The sequence below is a fragment of the Eptesicus fuscus genome, chromosome 24 (genome assembly GCF_027574615.1).
Source record: "Eptesicus fuscus isolate TK198812 chromosome 24, DD_ASM_mEF_20220401, whole genome shotgun sequence".
In the NCBI taxonomy this organism is placed as follows: domain Eukaryota; kingdom Metazoa; phylum Chordata; class Mammalia; order Chiroptera; family Vespertilionidae; genus Eptesicus; species Eptesicus fuscus.
Window position 1 is genome coordinate 11,945,538 of NC_072496.1, and position 17,959 is coordinate 11,963,496.

The 17,959-nt window shown below is 39.2% G+C and overlaps 1 protein-coding gene across 1 annotated transcript; it reads left to right on the forward strand.

The window, feature by feature from the left end:
* The first annotated feature begins 1,983 nt into the window (after positions 1 to 1,983).
* RGS21 (regulator of G protein signaling 21) lies at positions 1,984 to 12,456 on the forward strand. Its single transcript, XM_008149830.2, has 4 exons — positions 1,984 to 1,994; positions 2,945 to 3,021; positions 6,011 to 6,177; positions 12,253 to 12,456. The coding sequence occupies exons 1-4, from the start codon at positions 1,984 to 1,986 to the stop codon at positions 12,454 to 12,456; spliced, it is 459 nt and encodes a 152-aa protein (XP_008148052.1).
* Positions 12,457 to 17,959: the final 5,503 nt, after the last annotated feature.

A 17,959-nucleotide genomic window follows, 5' to 3' on the forward strand; every position in this document is an offset into this window, starting at 1 on the left:
ACCACCTATACTTCTACCTCTCCCCACCCCTGCCTTTATTCTCTCTCTTCCAATTCATTCTACACACAACCTCACAGGTTAATATTCCAAAATGGCCAATTTCATGCTATCTGACTGAATTTTTGTATTCCTATACCGCCTATAGCAATTTCTTACATAACGCAAACACTCAAAACATTGTAGAATAAATCTCATATCCTTACAGAGAAACCCCCGTGGATTGCATGATGCTAGCGGTACGGCCCATAGCATCCCACGCTACATCTTAACTATGGTTCCGTGAATGTCAAGCAAGGAGAAGAGGAATAAAGGAAACATAAATAAATAGCACTGTGTAGGATGCTCTGGACATGACTCAGCCTATCACACTCGCAGGAGCTGTGTTCCAATGGTATTGCAACCCCTGGCGATGTCTAGATGTCTCAACAATACTTACATATGGTCCTCTTTAGCCAAGATGACTGGACACAATAAAGAGTCATTCAGCCTAAGAAGACAGGGTATTTACTCACCGCTCATGTATCAGGAACCTTCATTTTCATTCATTGGATCCACTTCTTAGCTTTCCCTGAAAAATTAAAAGCATGTAAGGAATGGGAAGTGCCCAGTAAATGAACAGTCAAGGGTCATGAGGAATCCTGCCCTGAATGCAAAACAGAAATTTCATTTTTTAGTTTAAAGTGTGTATGTAAAATAAGCCTACTCTGGCTCCTATTTCTTACAGACTTAGCATATTTTTAATGGGGGGGGGGGCTGTCTTTACATTTTAACAGTTTATTTTTCCTCAACGTTCATGCATATGTTGTAAAGCTAGTACTTCATTATCCCCCCTCAGCAAAACAAAGTCTAAATCTACTTAATGATTCGGCTCTTGCATATCATAAGAACATTACTTAATGGGGCTTGAATGAACAAAATGGGCTGAGCTAATTGATGAGATCCTTCCTTAATGATACACTGGCTTTTTAGGTCATCCCTTCTACTCCCATCAGGCGCATCAGCCCAGGGCCCTTGCAGCGGAGGTGCCTGTGGCATTTCTATAGATCCTCCGCACTCAGTAAGGGGAGACGCAGATTTCTGCTGTCTCCTGACTCCTTTTTCCCTTCCGCCCTGAAATTCATCAGTCTCCAGGAGTGTTTGATTACACTGAGGGTCATAAATATACACCAGTAGAATTTTACTCCAAAAGAACTCTGCTAAACTAGTATTTAAAAAAGCTTGATGCAGCATGGGGTTATACGTACACAACTTCGAGCACGAATAAAAATGGCAATATGTGGCCTTAGTGTTGATAAGTATACTCAAGCAATTTAACCTTAAACATTAGCATTTCATAAAGAAATATTGGCATAAAATGCCATGAGATTCATGGTTTAAAAAACAGAAAATATACATAATTAAGCTGTGAAAAGCACACACATTTAAAAAAGAGCATAATGCCTTATGCTGTAACATTTTAGTCCATGAATAAAATTGTAAAAATAGACATATATAGTTGTGTAAGATAACCATTAAAAGTAGAGTCTTCCTCAGACTTTTGAAAATCAAAGAACCAAGAAAAACAAAATAATCTTTTGACAGCTGAAAGACCTGAAGGTAAATATTAAACTTTATACGTTTTTTTTCTGAGTTGATTTAACCTCATGCGAACAATAGTTGTGTTGCAAATGGATGTCTATGAGCTTTAGGAACCAAACTTTCACATGGAATTTATTTTAGCAAAGCCACAGACTGGAAGCGATGTCGCCTTGATTCAGAGAGTTATTTGTTACTTAGAAGTTTAAGTGTTTTGACCAGAGGAAAGTTAACAACAAAATGAAAAACCTGAGGCTAGCGTGATTTAAAGAATGCTAATGGTGACCCAGGGGACAGGTATCTGCATAGTAACTGTGATGTCCCCGCTGTCCTACCACCTTCAGCCTCCAGATCCATCAGAAAGTGAAACGTGGCATCACCCGTGACAGTCGGACAGAGCGACGGAAGATGCCAATGAAGTGAGTTGCCCTTTAAAGCTATTTCTATCTATGAAGATGTGCAAATGAAACGCTTGAGTCGTGTCTTGTTTCTTTCATTTATGACAAATATGCTAATTGTTGCCTTTCTGATTTATTTTTCTCTCTTCTCTACTGATTTCTTGCCCATTTCTAAAACATGTCAACAACTCGGTTCATTTTTATCCTTGCTCAGATATAAAAGAAAGGTTATAGAAGGGAGAAAAACCACTGAGCTTCCTTTAGGTGAAGTTTGCAAACGAATTAAATGTTTGAGTTAGAGACAAAAGATATAAATGCTCCTTGCGAAGATTAATCATTGTTGCAACGTTTACTTACTAATTTGAAGATGGCTCTGCAATGTTGGCTAAGGAGGCAGCTGTCACTTCCCCGAGCACATGGGCTCCTGGCTTGAATTTCCCGTTCTCCAGCGCACCGCTAATTGACTGTGAACAGCTAAGTCGTTGGATGCCACGGTTTTTAATGCAATACAACTGGTTCTGGCTGGCGCGATTAGCGGGGTAACTGGTAGCTTTCACGCAGTTCCCATCTGGCCTGGCTCTTCTCTGGACACAAAATGTGGGGACTGCTGGCCTTGATGGCGCTCGCTTAATGAAGGAAACAGAAAGGAAATCAGCCAAAACCCCATGAAATACTAAGTGCAATTTTGGCTCCAGCTCCACGGTGAATTTTCTCGGCAAATCTCACACGTACACACACAAATACACAGTTATTCTGATTATGCATTGCAATTATACAAGAATAAACCCTGCTTCGTGCGCTCATAAATGTAAACCTACTCTTGCCCCACCCTGAATAATTCTGGTTGATCTTTCCCAGTTGGATCCATGGTGCAAAGTTCATTTAAATGATGTGATTCAACAAACACACGTAACTCAGATATGACCATAGATTACAGAGGAAAAAGATCACAATGCTATTGTCAAGGGTAGATGTTGTTTCCACAGGTCACCACCGACAGAGGCAGCGGCGTGGTCTGAAAACATGGACACTCTTTTAACCAACCAAGGTGAGAACCAACTCAGACTAGGTCTGAACGTACAACACTTAAAAGTAAATTGTTAAATCCTGAAAGCGATAGACATATTATATAGTATGACTTTGATCTATATTCAAAGTATAAGATTCTCCACAGTCACATAAATTATACAGGTCTGGAGTCTAACTGGAATTGGGTTGGGCCAAAAATAAAACAGGGTTATAGAAACTCCAAACATTAAAACAGAAAGCAAGTGCAGAATATTGTCATGTCCTTAGACTCATTATCATGTGATGTATATAATGACTATTTTTCTTACAAGTTGGAAGAAACATACAAACTATTGAAAAGTTGAGAACTTAGATAAATCACTTGTTTTTCGTCCTGTAGGCCAAAGTAAAGTTTACAAAGTATTTATTTCAACTGAGCTTCTCTTGTTTTTAGGAAATACAAAACCATATTTAAATGAATGTGTGTATGCTAATGTACACATGTGTTAATGTGTATTTATATTAGATAGGATGGCTCAATAAGGTAATCTTGGCCAATTATAAATAAAATATCCCAGAAGACACAATATAGTCATTGATGAAAGTTGTTGGAACTTCTTGTGATAAATCATTCTGCTTTGTAGCAATTCTGTCTCAAATGAGGGGAAAATGACACTACAGAGACATATATAGAGAAATTTTAAAATATTGTATTATTTGAACTAATCAAATGGCATTCCCATTTTAAATCCATAAAGTAAATATCAGAATATTAGAAAAGTTTAACACATGATGAAGCTGAATAAATTCTCCATAGCTGTTCATTCATATATAGAGTAATATTGAATTAGATGAAACTGTATTCTGATCTTATCACTCTTAAATAACTCATTCCTAAAGCACAGACATAAAAATAATTCACATTCATCCTATAATTCAACTAAGGTCAGACAGGAAACACCTCAAGAATACAGAATTGCATTTTTGTAAGTTTTGAATGGCACGGTTTGTTTTCCTTTTTCCTTAAATGGATGCCCAGTGGGACAGGTTGGATTAGCTCAGAGCAGGAAGTTTCTCAGCCCGGGTGACTTTGCAGCTGGGAGCGGGGGGCTGTCCCACAGAGCACAGCCGTGAGGCTCAGAGACCAGAGCAGATGCTTGAGTAGGCACATCTCCTGGGGTGTATAATTCATGCCCACAGATTCATCCGAACAGCTGTTTGGTTCTTATATTTTATACCACCAGAGAAAGAGCTTACATGCCTTCAATGCTCTTGACAATAAGATGGCTCACCAGATTACCAAACTGTTTTGTTGACATGAGGAGATGCCTCCCATGCACTGGGCATAGGCGTTAGAGTAGGTTTCTCCAATGATGACTGAGTTCTTTCTTTCATCAGCCCCTGCTGGATCTAACCAACAGACATTCCACCTTGCAGCGTGTGCCCTCAGATAATCGGATTTTAATTGTATGCAGCATATTATTCCAAATTCACTTGACATCTTTTGAACATCGAAATTGTATGTATAGAATAGAAAAAATAGTTCAATAAATAGTGTGTCCATGACAGCGATCACTAGCTCCAGTTTGGGTTGTGTATCCTGTTCCATTGTGTCCCTGAATGACAACAGTTGTTAGTCCAGAATGCTCCTTCACTGAAATCTCAGGATGGGAGAACACAACGATTGCTTCTTGATCTCTAACCACCTGTCTCTCTAGGTTGTATTTAGATCGTCTTCATCTTCATTGGGGAAAAGCTTCATGTGCCTTCATGAACCTACACTATTCTGAATATTCTGAACAGTATTCTGAACCTATACTGAATCTTTCAGTATTCTTAAAAGCATATTTTATTACCAGTATATAATACATTTTATCATAAATTCTGTGTAGAACCCTTAAATTCACATTGTTTGGACCAAACTCCTAGTAAATTTTCTTTAAGGGCTCCTAAGAGGATTTTTAGAACCTGAATTTGTGTGATCGGAGCTTCGTGGGTGTATTTTTAAATTCAGGAAGCATGCAGGTCATTGAACTTTTTATAGTGCTCACATATTAACGACATCCATAGTCTCCAATATTTCTATGGAGAATTTTAATTGGCACCCGATAACCTTTTGCAGTGACTTTTTATTTCAACTCTATTGCAAAAATTAAAAAAAAAAACATCGTTAAGTCTATTTTAATCCACCTACCACCCCATTAAAGGGAGAAGAATTCACACCAAATATCTTGCCAGTTACTTTTTTTGGTTAGGGATTAGAGTTGGCCAATATATTCACCCCAAACTAATAAATGCCAGCCCCTTCTCCTTTGCTATAATAAGCCAAACCAACATTATGTAATCTCCCAGCATCAAACTGTGTTTTCTCAACAACTCAGAACAACCAAGAAATTCTTACTCTATGCCTGGCCGGCATGGCTCGGTGGTTGAGCATGGACCTATAAACCAGGAGTTCACGGTTTGATTTCTGGTCGATCAGGGCACATGCCCAGGTTGCAGACTAGATCCCCAGTAGAGGGTGTGCAAGAGGCAGCTGATCGATGATTCTTTCTCATCATCGATGCTTCTCTCTCTCTCTCTCCTCTCCCTTCCTCTTTGTAATAAATAAAGATAAATTTTTTAAAAAATAAATTCTGGCTTTAAATTAGAAACATCATTAACTTGGTCTGAGCTCAGTGCAATGGGTCTAAAAAGCACAGTTTCTGTGTTTTTCTATGAAGTAACTGACCTTAAGACTTTCCCCTAAACATAATTCCTGGACTCCTTGGATCTAAAGAGAAAAAGTACAGGTTTTCTTGGTTAATGGAGCTAATTATAGAATGACAGATACAATATTTTATATTTATGATGACTGATCCAAGTAAGGTTTTTTAAGTTAAAAGCTCAAACATATAAATGTTATAGTTAGAGGAATGATAAGTACTTGCCACTGAAGACTCCATGAATACTCACCCTATAAAATATACTTATTTGGGGCCTGTTACAGAGTTATATGGCATACACAATTTTTCTTACATATCTTATAGCTGGTCTAGAGGCTTTTCGAACATTTCTCAAATCAGAATTTAGTGAAGAAAATGTTGAGTTCTGGCTTGCCTGTGAAGACTTCAAGAAAACAGAAAGTGCCGAAAAAATTGCTTCCAAAGCCAAGATGATTTATTCTGAATTCATTGAGGCTGATGCCCCCAAAGAGGTGAGTGCAAGATTCCAGCTTCGTGAATATGCATCTCCCAGCAATCCTGCTTGCAATTAAAAGACACTGACTCCATCTAAAGGGAAATCAAACTGCCGCTATGTATCCAAATAGAAAGTGTCCGTAAACTCCAGTAGATGTTCCTGAGGATGACCCTCCCTCCTTCATGGGCTCAGCAAGTATTTTTCAGCCCCGTGTCTGTTTCAGGCATTCATGCTCTGGGGAAATAGTACCTGCTCTCTCAGATTAAACAGCTCTGGAGTTAACACTACAGAAATCCCACTGACATGTGCTCTTGGATTTCGAGTTCGCCTTTGTCTTTCCTTTTCGAAATCAGGGAAGTCAATGTGGAATAGAATTTTGAAAAATTTGTAATTAAAAATAGCATCTGGGCCTGGCCGGTGTGGCTCCATTGTTGAGTGTCGACCTATGAATCAGGAGATCACGGGTTTGATTCCTGGTCAGGGCACATGCCCAGGTTGCAGGCTTGATCCCCACAGGGGGATGCAGGAGGCAGCCGATCAATGATTCTTTCTCATCATTGATATTTCTCTCTCTCTCTCCCTTCCTCTCTGAAATCAATAAAAATATTTTTTTTAAAAAAAAAGAAAACAATGTGTGGGGAAAGAAACAACTCCTAACCAACAGTATAAATTCTTCCTGTTTCATGTTTTGGAGGTCCCCAATATGGCAGATAATCATGTCTTCCTTTCCGAAAAAGAAGGGTTTGCTGACCTGTATTTCTTTGATGGTGAAAATGAGCCAAAGTGGGAGGCACTGTCTCAAGTGATCAGGACCCACCTGTACCACTTCAGGGTCAGAAAAATAGGGGGGGAGCCTTAGAGAGAAATCTGGAATGACTTTGATAATAGCCCCCCAAAAGTGTTGTATGTTAACATCACATTTTTATTTGATTTAATTTCTAGCACTAAAACCATGATCATCTCCACATACCCCCCTAGTGTTTAACTTTCAAGTTTAAGCAACTTCTATTTTAAAACTGCTTTGATTCCTCACTGAATATATTTTTATGGATACGTAGCAAACAGGAAGTTACATTATCTGCCTAGTACAAGTCATCTTCCCAGAGGGGCAATACCCACACCCTTCTAAGCGACAGTTACCATATGTTCTGATCTAAAATTAAGACTCGTGGTTTAAAAAGGGTTGTTTACTTATGGGGAAAAAGGACAAAATAGAATAAATGCAAACACTTTCACAAAATCTAGGGCATAAACTTGCTATAGTTCAAGTTTTACATGGACCTTAATTACAGCAGCACATATTGGCCCAGTAGGACATTTCAGAAATATGAACCACTGAAGCAGTGCCTGGAATTTGTAGGAGGAAAAAAAATGAAATTCACCTCTTGCGGGTCTATTTAAACATTCATTTTCCAGTCACCATGTAAAGAATCAATAAACAATTCTTTAAAAATGTAAAATATAATATATGAGATTCATCAAGTTGATTAATGCATCATCCCCTAAAAGACTTGGAAATCAACTCTAAAGATATTCTATTTATAGTGATATTGGGTGGAAAGCCAGATTTTTTCTTCTTCTTTATGAATCCATCTAGCTAACAGTGATTGTTTTAGGATTTTTAGTGTCCATATACATTGTGGTGTTCTGCGTTATGATTGCATATATGATGGTTTCTTTCGTTTCTCTTGCCCGAGTGAAGATGTTAGTACTATGCATCATTTATTTCTGTCTCTAAAACCAATCACGAGAGAGGAATGCGGTCCTGTGCATGGATGGAATTCTTCCAGATGTTACAAAGCCTTCCACTCTCAACTTTAACAGCCACCCCCGAGACTATCATTTAGGAAGTGCGTTTGCCTTTAATGATGCCAAAATGAAGTAAGACTAGAGGTGTTAGTGGCGATTACATAGAATTATGTCACCCAAAGCAAGATTATAGGCGGCTTTAATTTGAAGAGGGATTTTTAAGCGCTGCTGTGAGGGAGGGCTCGCTAACGGGCTGCCTGCCCCATGTTAGGGGGGCCTTTACATACACAGGCATACACCTTTGCATAATGAATCTCCTGGTACACTCACAATCTAAATGAGGAAGGCTATCTCATTTGAATGCGAGAGCACCATTGACAACCTTTTATTCAAATCATGTGAAAATATATCAAGCTCAGTTCAGGGTCACAGGAAAGCCAAAAGAGACACTGTAAAATGTACTCTTCCTGCAAAAATAATGTGCTGACAGCCCAGAGAATTTAAAACTGCTGGCGTAGAAAGCGGGACTTGGGCATGCATCCCATGAGCATTGAAAATATCCCAAATCTTTATAATAAAACTAAAGGCCCGGTGCACGAAATTCATGCAAAGGACTTGGCCCTCACAGCCACGGACCTCGCAGCCCCAGCTATCTGGAAAGTCGTTTGGCTATCCGGTCTAACTAGCATATTATACTTTTACTAGAGGCCTGGTGCATGAAAATTCATGCACTGGAGAGGGTTTCCTCAGCCTGGCCTGCCCTCTCTCACAGTCCTGGAGCCCTCAGGGGTGGGAAGCGACCCGGTGATCAGGGGAAGGTGACGCCCCATCACACCTCTGCTGCTGCCACAGGGCTGAGAGGACTGGGCGCTGCCATCTTGTGGCTGTGGGCACCACCATCTTTGAGGGCATGGTAGTCAATTAGCATATTCCCTCCTTATTGGCTGTGGATGCCTCCATCTTTGAGGGCGGGGCATTCAATTAGCATATTCCCTCTTTATTGGCTATAGGCACTGCCATCTGCGATGATATGAGGGTCAATTAGCATATTCCCTCTTTATTAGATAGGGTTATTATAGTTTTTCAACAGCTACCAGGGGCAGCATTCTGATGTCAGCTGTATTGAGGCCTTTTCAAAACTGACAGGATTTAGAAGCCTCTAAATGGTTGTGATGGCATCAAGGCTGCCATCCTGTAAGAATCACAACCCCTCGTCTTGTTTTCTGAAGTTGGCAGTGCAGTGGTTTCAGATTTCTAAGATAATCTGTGACCTTTTGAAAAATAAGGAATGAAAATATCATACCCCTCAGAGTCCTTGAAACTGAAGAGTACCCATGCAAACAAAATGCAAGCGACTTACTCGTATCAGTAAATAATGTTGAAGAAACTCTGTTTATTTCATCAATCGATAAAAGGTCCAAAGGCCCGGTGCACGAAATTCATACTAGTTTGAGATGCTTAGCAAAATCTAAGCTTCTATGTAACTTTCAATGACTCAGAAGTTCCTCAAGATGGTACAGGTGGAAAGTATGCCTCTCTGGAGGTCACCCCTGGGTAAGTCCCTCCCACGGTAGCTTTATTCCAAGCTCAGCACCACTGGTGTCTGACTGTCTGAGATAGAAATGTATCCACATATCTTCTGGTAGAATCCAACCAAAAACCATATTTGAGATGAGTGAAAAGTTAGGGGTGAAGTCCACAGACATGCTTCCCAGGAGTGATTCTATTAAAGGAATTTATGAGTGAAAATATATATATTAGGACTAATATTTAAAATATACAGGGTGTATTTTATCAGTACTAAAAATATTATCAGTACTAAACTTTTTTCCTGACACTGAGATTTCAGAGAAGTGAAGGAGAATAGAGCACTTTTGGTAGCCTATCCTCAAATTTCACTTAAACGGACTTCTCAGGAGCATTTTGCAAAATTGATCCCTCTCGTAGTTGAGTACTGTCTCCAACTGGCTTCTGGTATTTCATTTCCTCCTCTCCGCCCTAAGCTGTTTAACAATTCCTTATGCTGTTTCCATTCCTAACCAACACCCAGTATGATGAGGGAGGTGTTTCATTCTCTGCTGGCAGTGGCTCTCTCAGGATCTCTTCCAGGCCATGGCTGTCAAGGGCATTTCAACGTTAACACATTCACATCTGAGTCCTGGTTTCCTGCTCAAACTTTCTTCCACCTGAGTCTCTCCATCTCCGTCAAAGGCAACACCATTTTTCTCATAGCTCTCGCAAAATACTTGGTAGTCATCCCTGATTCTTCTCTTCTGTTCATACCCCATATCCAATCCATCAGAACGTCGGTCATCTCATTCTTCAGAATATTTCTAAAATCAGGCCACTCTTAAAGATTTTTTGTTCCTTGTCCCAGATCATAACTATGTAATCACAAGTTCCATCCATTTACTTTTTAGATACCTTTGAAATCTATGCATTTCCCTTCATTTCCTGTGACATAGCACAGCCTAGATCACCATCACTGCCCACATGAACTTCTGGCATGATTTCCTAATTTTTCTTCCTTTTATCCACACCAAGCTATTATACCACATGGCAGCCATAGGAGAAGACAGAGCCAACAGAAAAAAGAAAAAAAAAAAGTCCAGAAGACTTGGAGCAGAACTTGGAGATGGTGGAGAATTAACAAATCCTTTTCCTCTGATAATCGGATTGAATACTTAACATTCACAAATGCCTTTGTACCCAAATCTGTTTAAGCAAGATGATGAAACAGCATAAATGAGAGCTTTAGGTGTCAGATTTGCTCTGGGAAATTAGACCAGCTTCAGAGCTCCCACCAGGGCAAGTAGGAGACAATTCGGAGATAGCACATTGGAGTCCAGGTGTGAGGAAGCCCAAGAGCCAGGGTGCGAAGTTTAAATTTTATGTCATAAAGAACAATAGGTTTTCAGCTGACTACTTATCCGATGGAAATGACATTCTGGTGAAACTGATGTAGTAATGCTATCTTAGAGTATTCAGAAGGGAAAGACATTATGAGAAGAAGTACCAAGGAAGAGGCAAATTCCTTGGTTTGGGAATATATTCAAGATTTTAAAAACAACAACTAAACTAGAGAGATAGGAGTGAGAATGAAAAATGACCACTGGGAAATTACAAAGTAAAAGATGAATGAGGAAATATATACAGAGTGTCCCCAAAAAATGTATGCCTACTGGCTGACATTATTAATTCCAATGGGTTATATCTGAAAAGAAAGAAACATCAATTGTGCTATCAGCTGTTAAAAGTGTGTATACATGTTTTGGGGGACACCCTGTATATACATGTAATGTATAAATGTTGTATATTTATATGATAGGAGAGCAGAGAAATAAAAGAGGTGTCAAAAATATAATTTCCACATTTCAAGCTTGAACAACTTGGAGATAAATAATGACATTTAAACAAACATGTGGGTGTGATGTTTTGCCCCTGACATTAAGCTGAGCTGCTAAGACCCATCTTCCTAAGACCAGTGATAGTCTCCTGGGAGGAGCATCTCTGAGCATCACTCCGCTCTCCACAGCTGATGTGGGCAGATCCTTGGTAGAAAAACAAGCAGATCAGAAAATGAAACGGATAAGTCAGAAGTGCAAGATTAATTGTTTCCGTATATAATATTTATTATCAGTACTACACTAAAATGAACTGGTTCTCTTCAAAATGTAAACATGATTTTCGGCAAACATAGTAACATTTTCTCACTTTATTTATGCAACATGTATTTATCGAGTCCTTACCCTGTGCAAGGCATAGTGAGGGATGTGGAAAATGCAAATATCATCTAAGTAACACAAAGTCCTTGGAGAGGCCATAAAAGGGGGGGAACCTGTGGATGGCATGGGGTCGGTGTAGAAGGGGGGGTGTGATTTGGTTCATTGCAGGGGGGGGGGGAATATAGAATGAAAAGTGATAGGAATGGGTTAGTGGAAGCCACCCTAGTAAATCCTAGTTATTGTCCACCTCTGGAAGGTACATTTTAGGTATTAAGATCAAAACACTGGGTTGGGGGAAATAAAGGATGGGTGGGGAAAAGCAATTTAAAATCATAAAATATTTTGGTTGCCTTTTCACTTTGCTATTTTTTTTTAATAATCTCAAAGTAAGGCTTTAGCTGTGCTCTCTGTCAACGCCAAGCCTCCCAACCTAGAAACAATACACCCAACGTGTGTTTGCATCTGAAAATGAGCTCATGACCTTTCTGCTGTTTTGCATCAGATTCTCTTTGTGTTTAGGAAAAAAAACCCTCAAATAGCATGTGTATCTGCCATCTGTATAAATCGTGTATTCTTTGATTAAGCTAATCTCATGCTATGCAACCTTATTTCCACAGATTAACATCGACTTCAGTACCAGGGACCTCATCTCAAAGAATATTACAGAACCAACTCTCAAGTGTTTTGATGAGGCTCAAAAGTTAATCTACAGTCTCATGGCCAAGGATTCTTTTCCAAGATTTCTAAAGTCAGAGATTTATAAGAAACTGGTCAATAGCAAACAGGTTGGAAATAATAAAAAATGGCTCCCTTTCTTGTAGGGAAGATAAAGGACACACTAATAACCAGGTTACAATTAAGGGGGGAAACAACTGATTGAATAGATCAACGCAATCACTACACTTCAAGGCAAAAATGGTTTCCATGTACAACCATGTAAGTTTTTTAGGGTTTAGGAAATACGTTTATTCCGATGGAGAATAATGCTTTAACTATGAAGCCTGAAATTCTCAGTCATTTGTTTAGAATTTATTCCTTTTATCGGATACTTAAAATTTTTCTACTGGGAGAGTTCAAAGGGAGTTTGTAGAGATATAAAACACTCTTAAACCATGAGTGGATAGTCTTACAACATTATAAATTCAAGACACTATATATCTTCATGTTGCTGAGTGGGAGGCTGTTTAGCATCATAAATATGATTTTAAATACTCTTTGCATTATTAAAAAAACTCATTTCCATAAAACACAAATCTGAACCAAACACCTTGAGTGTATTCAACTATTTCTTTTTTATCAGGATCTGCTAAGTAATAATGTGGTGGTTATCTAAACTGCTATGACTCTCAGAGCAATTTAAAAAAAATTCAGTAACACACACACACACACACACACACACACACACACACACACACCATCACCACCAATACCATTGATCAAACTTTGTCAAAATGTACCATTTGACTTAATTCAATGAAATCACATACGCATGTACGGAAGGGCCTCGAGTGTGGGGAATATTGATTTTCTTAGATTAGTAAGAATATAAGGAAAAGAGAAGAAATAAGAAGCATGGATAAGTCCTTATGTGATGGTCTTCATAGCAGCGATTGTTCCATAAAACACAAATTATTGCAACATTGCACACTCAAGTAAGTATGGAGTTAAGTGTCCATTCACTCATTCAGTGCTGGAACTTGTTGATAAAAATCAAAGAAATCATAAATTGCATTTACTTGGAGAAGTTCCCAAACGGTTTCTTTCTGTATATAAATGTCCTGTGATAAGTGTGAATAATTTCCTGTCAATATGAGAAGCTATAGGGATTCAACAGATCTTCTGTCTTTCCATGTTTTTTGCACAGATTTATTTATCTTCGTTGATGTCTCTATTTTGCAGATTATTTGAACATTAAAAAATGAAGGAAAAAACAACATGACATTTTTATGTTTCTACAGCAATTCATTTGATAGACAAAATTCTGTCTCCCCTTCGTCATCAAAAATAAACATTTAAATACATGCAAATGAATATTCCCTGTACACTTGCAAATTTTTTTAAAAGGAAGAAAAATACAAACTCATTGTGAAGTTTCAGGGAAGCACTATATACTTTCCAACATTTATTCTGAAGGTTCTAACCTTAATTTAGTCTCTACTTAAATAGAAAATTTAAAAATTATTCCAAGATATGAAAAAGACTTTGGCCCAGCCAGTGTGACTCAGTGGTTGAGCATTGACCTATGAACCAGGAGGTCATGGTTGGATTCCCAGTCGAGGGCACATGCCTGGGTTGTGGCCTCAATCCCCAGTAGGGGGCATGTAGGAGGCAGCCTATCAATGATTCTCTCTCATCACTGATGTTTCTATCTCTCTCCCCCTCTCCCTTCCTCTCTGAAATCAATAAAAATATATTTTTTAAAAAGATGAAGTATAATAACTCAGAGCAGCCTGTAAGTGGAGTTCTGTTAGGAGAATGTCTAGACTGACGTTTAAGATTAGCAATAGAGGAAAATCCACTCTTAATTATCCAACACCATGTTGTATAGAAACCATTAAAGAGCAGATGATCAAATAAGAAAAAAGAGAGGCATCAACTTATCATCCAAGCTTCAAGTTTTAAAAGTTAAAAATATGATTCAAATACAAATATAAAATACTTATTGCCAAAATTATTAATAATGGAACTAGACAGATAGCCAGATAGTAAGTATACAAACACATATGTACACAAAGTTACAGCTTTAATTAACTGTTTTTTAAAAGATGTTACTCACTTCTTTTATACTGTGATACACAAGATGCTTAATAAGAAATTCAGTTGACTGTGTTTTACATATTGCTGTGTTGTGTGGATGGAATCATAGTCTATTGTATCTGTGAAAAGTCAATGCCAGCTATGGAGTAAATAAAAGAGAAGAGAGAAAACCCTAAAAGAAAGAAGTAAAAGAAAATGAAGAAAGTCTGACTAGTGTGCACAAGGAAAAAAATATTATCACTTCAAGAGACATTTTAGGGTCAAATAGGGAAAAGAAAAACCATTCTGGGTATGTCAAAAAGAGAAAATTTAGCACAGAGAATCTATAATAATAAAAGTGTAATATGCTCATTAGACCAGACAGCTGAACAACCTTCCAGACTTCCTTCCGGACAACCTTCTGGACGAAGCCAGGGCTGCGAGGGCCGAGGCAAGCTGCCAAGGCTGTGAGGGCCAAGCCCCTTGCACGAATTTCGTGCATGTTATAAAAGTGATGGGTGAGCGGAAAAGCAAAGCAAAGAATGGAGATGAAACAGACGAACATCAGCAGGAAGCCGCTGTTGCTTTTAGGGCTAGAGGCACACCGAGAAGAGGGAGTGTTAACAACATCAAAAGCCCCAAGTATCTGGTGGGACCCGAACACCATGATGAAGGCTGACTGGCTGAAGCCGGAACCCACAGGAGGGCTGTGTTTGAAGGCATGGAGAAGACAGTCCCTGTTAGAGACCACCCAAGACAGAGAGAGGGGCAAACACTGCAGATTCTCCCAGCTCTCCCTCCACCTGCCAATCCCTGTCTAATGCTCCCATAGCCCACCTCTCTAAGCATGAAAAGGAGAAGGAGAAGGGGAAGGGGAAGGGGAGGAGGAGGGGGAAAGGGAGGGGAAAGGAGAGGGATAATGGAAGGGGGAATGGAGGTGGGATGAGAAGGGGAAGGGGAGAAAGAATGGGAAGAGGAGGGAGAAGAGGAGGGGAGGGGGGAGAGGAGGGGAATGGGAGGGGAGGGGAGGGGGGAAGAGAAGGGGAAGGGGTAAGGGAAGGAGGAAAGGAAGAGAAAAAAGGAGGAGGGAGAGGTAGAGGGGGGAGAGGAGGAGGAGAAAATAAGATAACTACAGAAATAGAAGTAGGGAAAACACAGAAACCAAAGAAGAATTAAGAGAGAAGAAAGAACAGTGTATACAATAAAGTGTGCTAATTCTTTTTTTTTTAATGTTTTTATTGATTTTTAAATAGAGAGGAAGAGAGAGAGATAGAAACATCAATATGAGAGGGAATCACTGATCAGCTGCCTCCTGCACGCCACACACTGGGGATCGAGCCCGCAACCTAAGCATGTGCCCTGACTTGGAATTGAACCCGAACCTCTTGGTCCATGAGATGACACCCAACCCACTGAACCGCCCCCGCCAGGCAAGCATGTTAGTTCTTGAAAGCAAGCATTTATTTCTGCACGGATATTGCTAGTCCCTAATAAACCACCCAACCTAATCCATGAAAGATCATGTTAAAAATAAACACACTATGAAATATGCATGTCCCTGATTTCAAACATATTTATTATCACTATTAACCTTATAATTATCAGGCACTATTTTTAAAATCTACTAAATTTGTGTAATGAAAAAGAACACTATTATGTCACTGAATTTTCACTTTTCACCTAATTCTAAAACCTAAATACAATAAGAACACTGTTATGTGAATTACTTGTATTAAATCTACAGTAGGAAATTAAAAGGTATTTAAATCCCTGTGTGAGTACTTAATGAAAATGCTTATTTTATGAAATGCCTAAGTTATGAAACTGTATTATAGTTCATTAAAATTGTTTTTTAAATTAGGCTTCATAAAGATTTTAAGAGAATCTTACCAAACGTATTAACAATTATGATGTTCCGTGAATTTAAAATATAGTAATTAAACCACACCAGTTTTTTAACTATAATCGTATTTGAATGTGAACAAACATATATTTTTGCTAAGTATGAGTATCTCAGAAACATGCCTTGGGAAAAAGTATTTCTTGGGGACATGAAATATGAGAAAATAATTGAGGATCTTTATGGTAGAAAATACCTTAAAATGTTAACGATATAATTCTTTTAACTTAAAATTACTTTCCTCTCAAGATTAAAATGTTAGGCTTAGAAAAGTGGCAACTTTTGGACAAAGTATACAGTGCACTGGCTGTCAAGAGCATGCAATACATTATGCAAATGTAATTTTATCCTTGCCATTAACGCTGAATAAATGTGCATGCTATATCCTAATGAAACATTTCTCCTTAGTACTATTCTAAACTTACCGTACAACGACTGAGCCACCAGGAAAGGGTTAGTTAATATATGTTACAAGTATATGTTAAAACCAATGCTTTCATTAATTCTTTTTTAAATATATTTTAATGTATTTCAGAGCAGAAGGGAGAGGGAGAGACAGAAACATCAATGATGAGAGAGAATCATTGATTGGTTGCCTCCTGCACATCTCCCCACTGGGGATTGAGCCACAGCTTAGGCATGTGCCCTGACCAGGAATCGAACCGTGACCTCCTGGTTCATAGGTCAACACTCAACCACTAAGCCACGCCGGCCAGGCTGATTCTATATCACAATGCTTGAAATAATGCATCTTACCTTACTATGCTCACACAGTGGGGATGACATGTGATGTTATCCTATTTTGAAGTGAACAGGTTGGCTGTAATCCATAGATTCTGTATCTGAAACAAAAGACGTCATTACTCATGGCAACAGGAGTAGCCAGAGGAGCAGAATCCTCGAGTCCTACCTCCCAAAGAGTAACGTACAAAAGGGCCAAGTGCCTCCTGAATACTCATTGGCTTGTGTTATGAGAGAGAACGCCTGCACTTAGGAAACCTAATTCTCTGATAATGGGCAATCAACACACCTATCCTTGCTTCTATTTTCCAAGGCTGTTCGCTCTACAAACAATCTTGAAAAATTAGGCCAGAACAAAAGTCTCAGTATCTCTGTTTGCAAAATGGGCAGAAATGCAAGAGGCCCATGGAGAATTAGCTCCCCACAGCCACCCAAGGCCTAGAAAATAGCTGGTCTTATTACAGGGAGCTGGGGGAGATGCTTGGACATCTTGGCTCCGTGAGCTGTGAATACAGAGCTGCACTTGAATCCGAGGGAAGCCATTCCCAGAGGTGAGGAGGTCATCCTCAACAGGGAAAGGCAACAGTCACTTTTCATCAGAAAAGATTCTCCCCATAAAAATATGTCAACCTGCATTACTTTATCTTAGATGGGATTTTTCCTCTTTGGAAGCTCTTCAACAAACCGCCTATGACTAGATAAGAGAAATGCCTTAGCCTGGCTGGTGTGCACAGTGGTTGAGCATCAACCTATGAACCAAGGAGGTCATGGTTTGATTCCTGGACAGGACACATGCCTGGGTTGCAGGTTCCATCCCCAGTAGGGGGTGTGCAGGAGGCGGCAGATCAATGATTCTCTCTCATCATTGATGTTTCTGTCTCTCTCTCCCTCTCCCTTCCTCTCTCTGAAATCAATAAAAACATATTGGGGGGAAAAAAAGAGAGAGA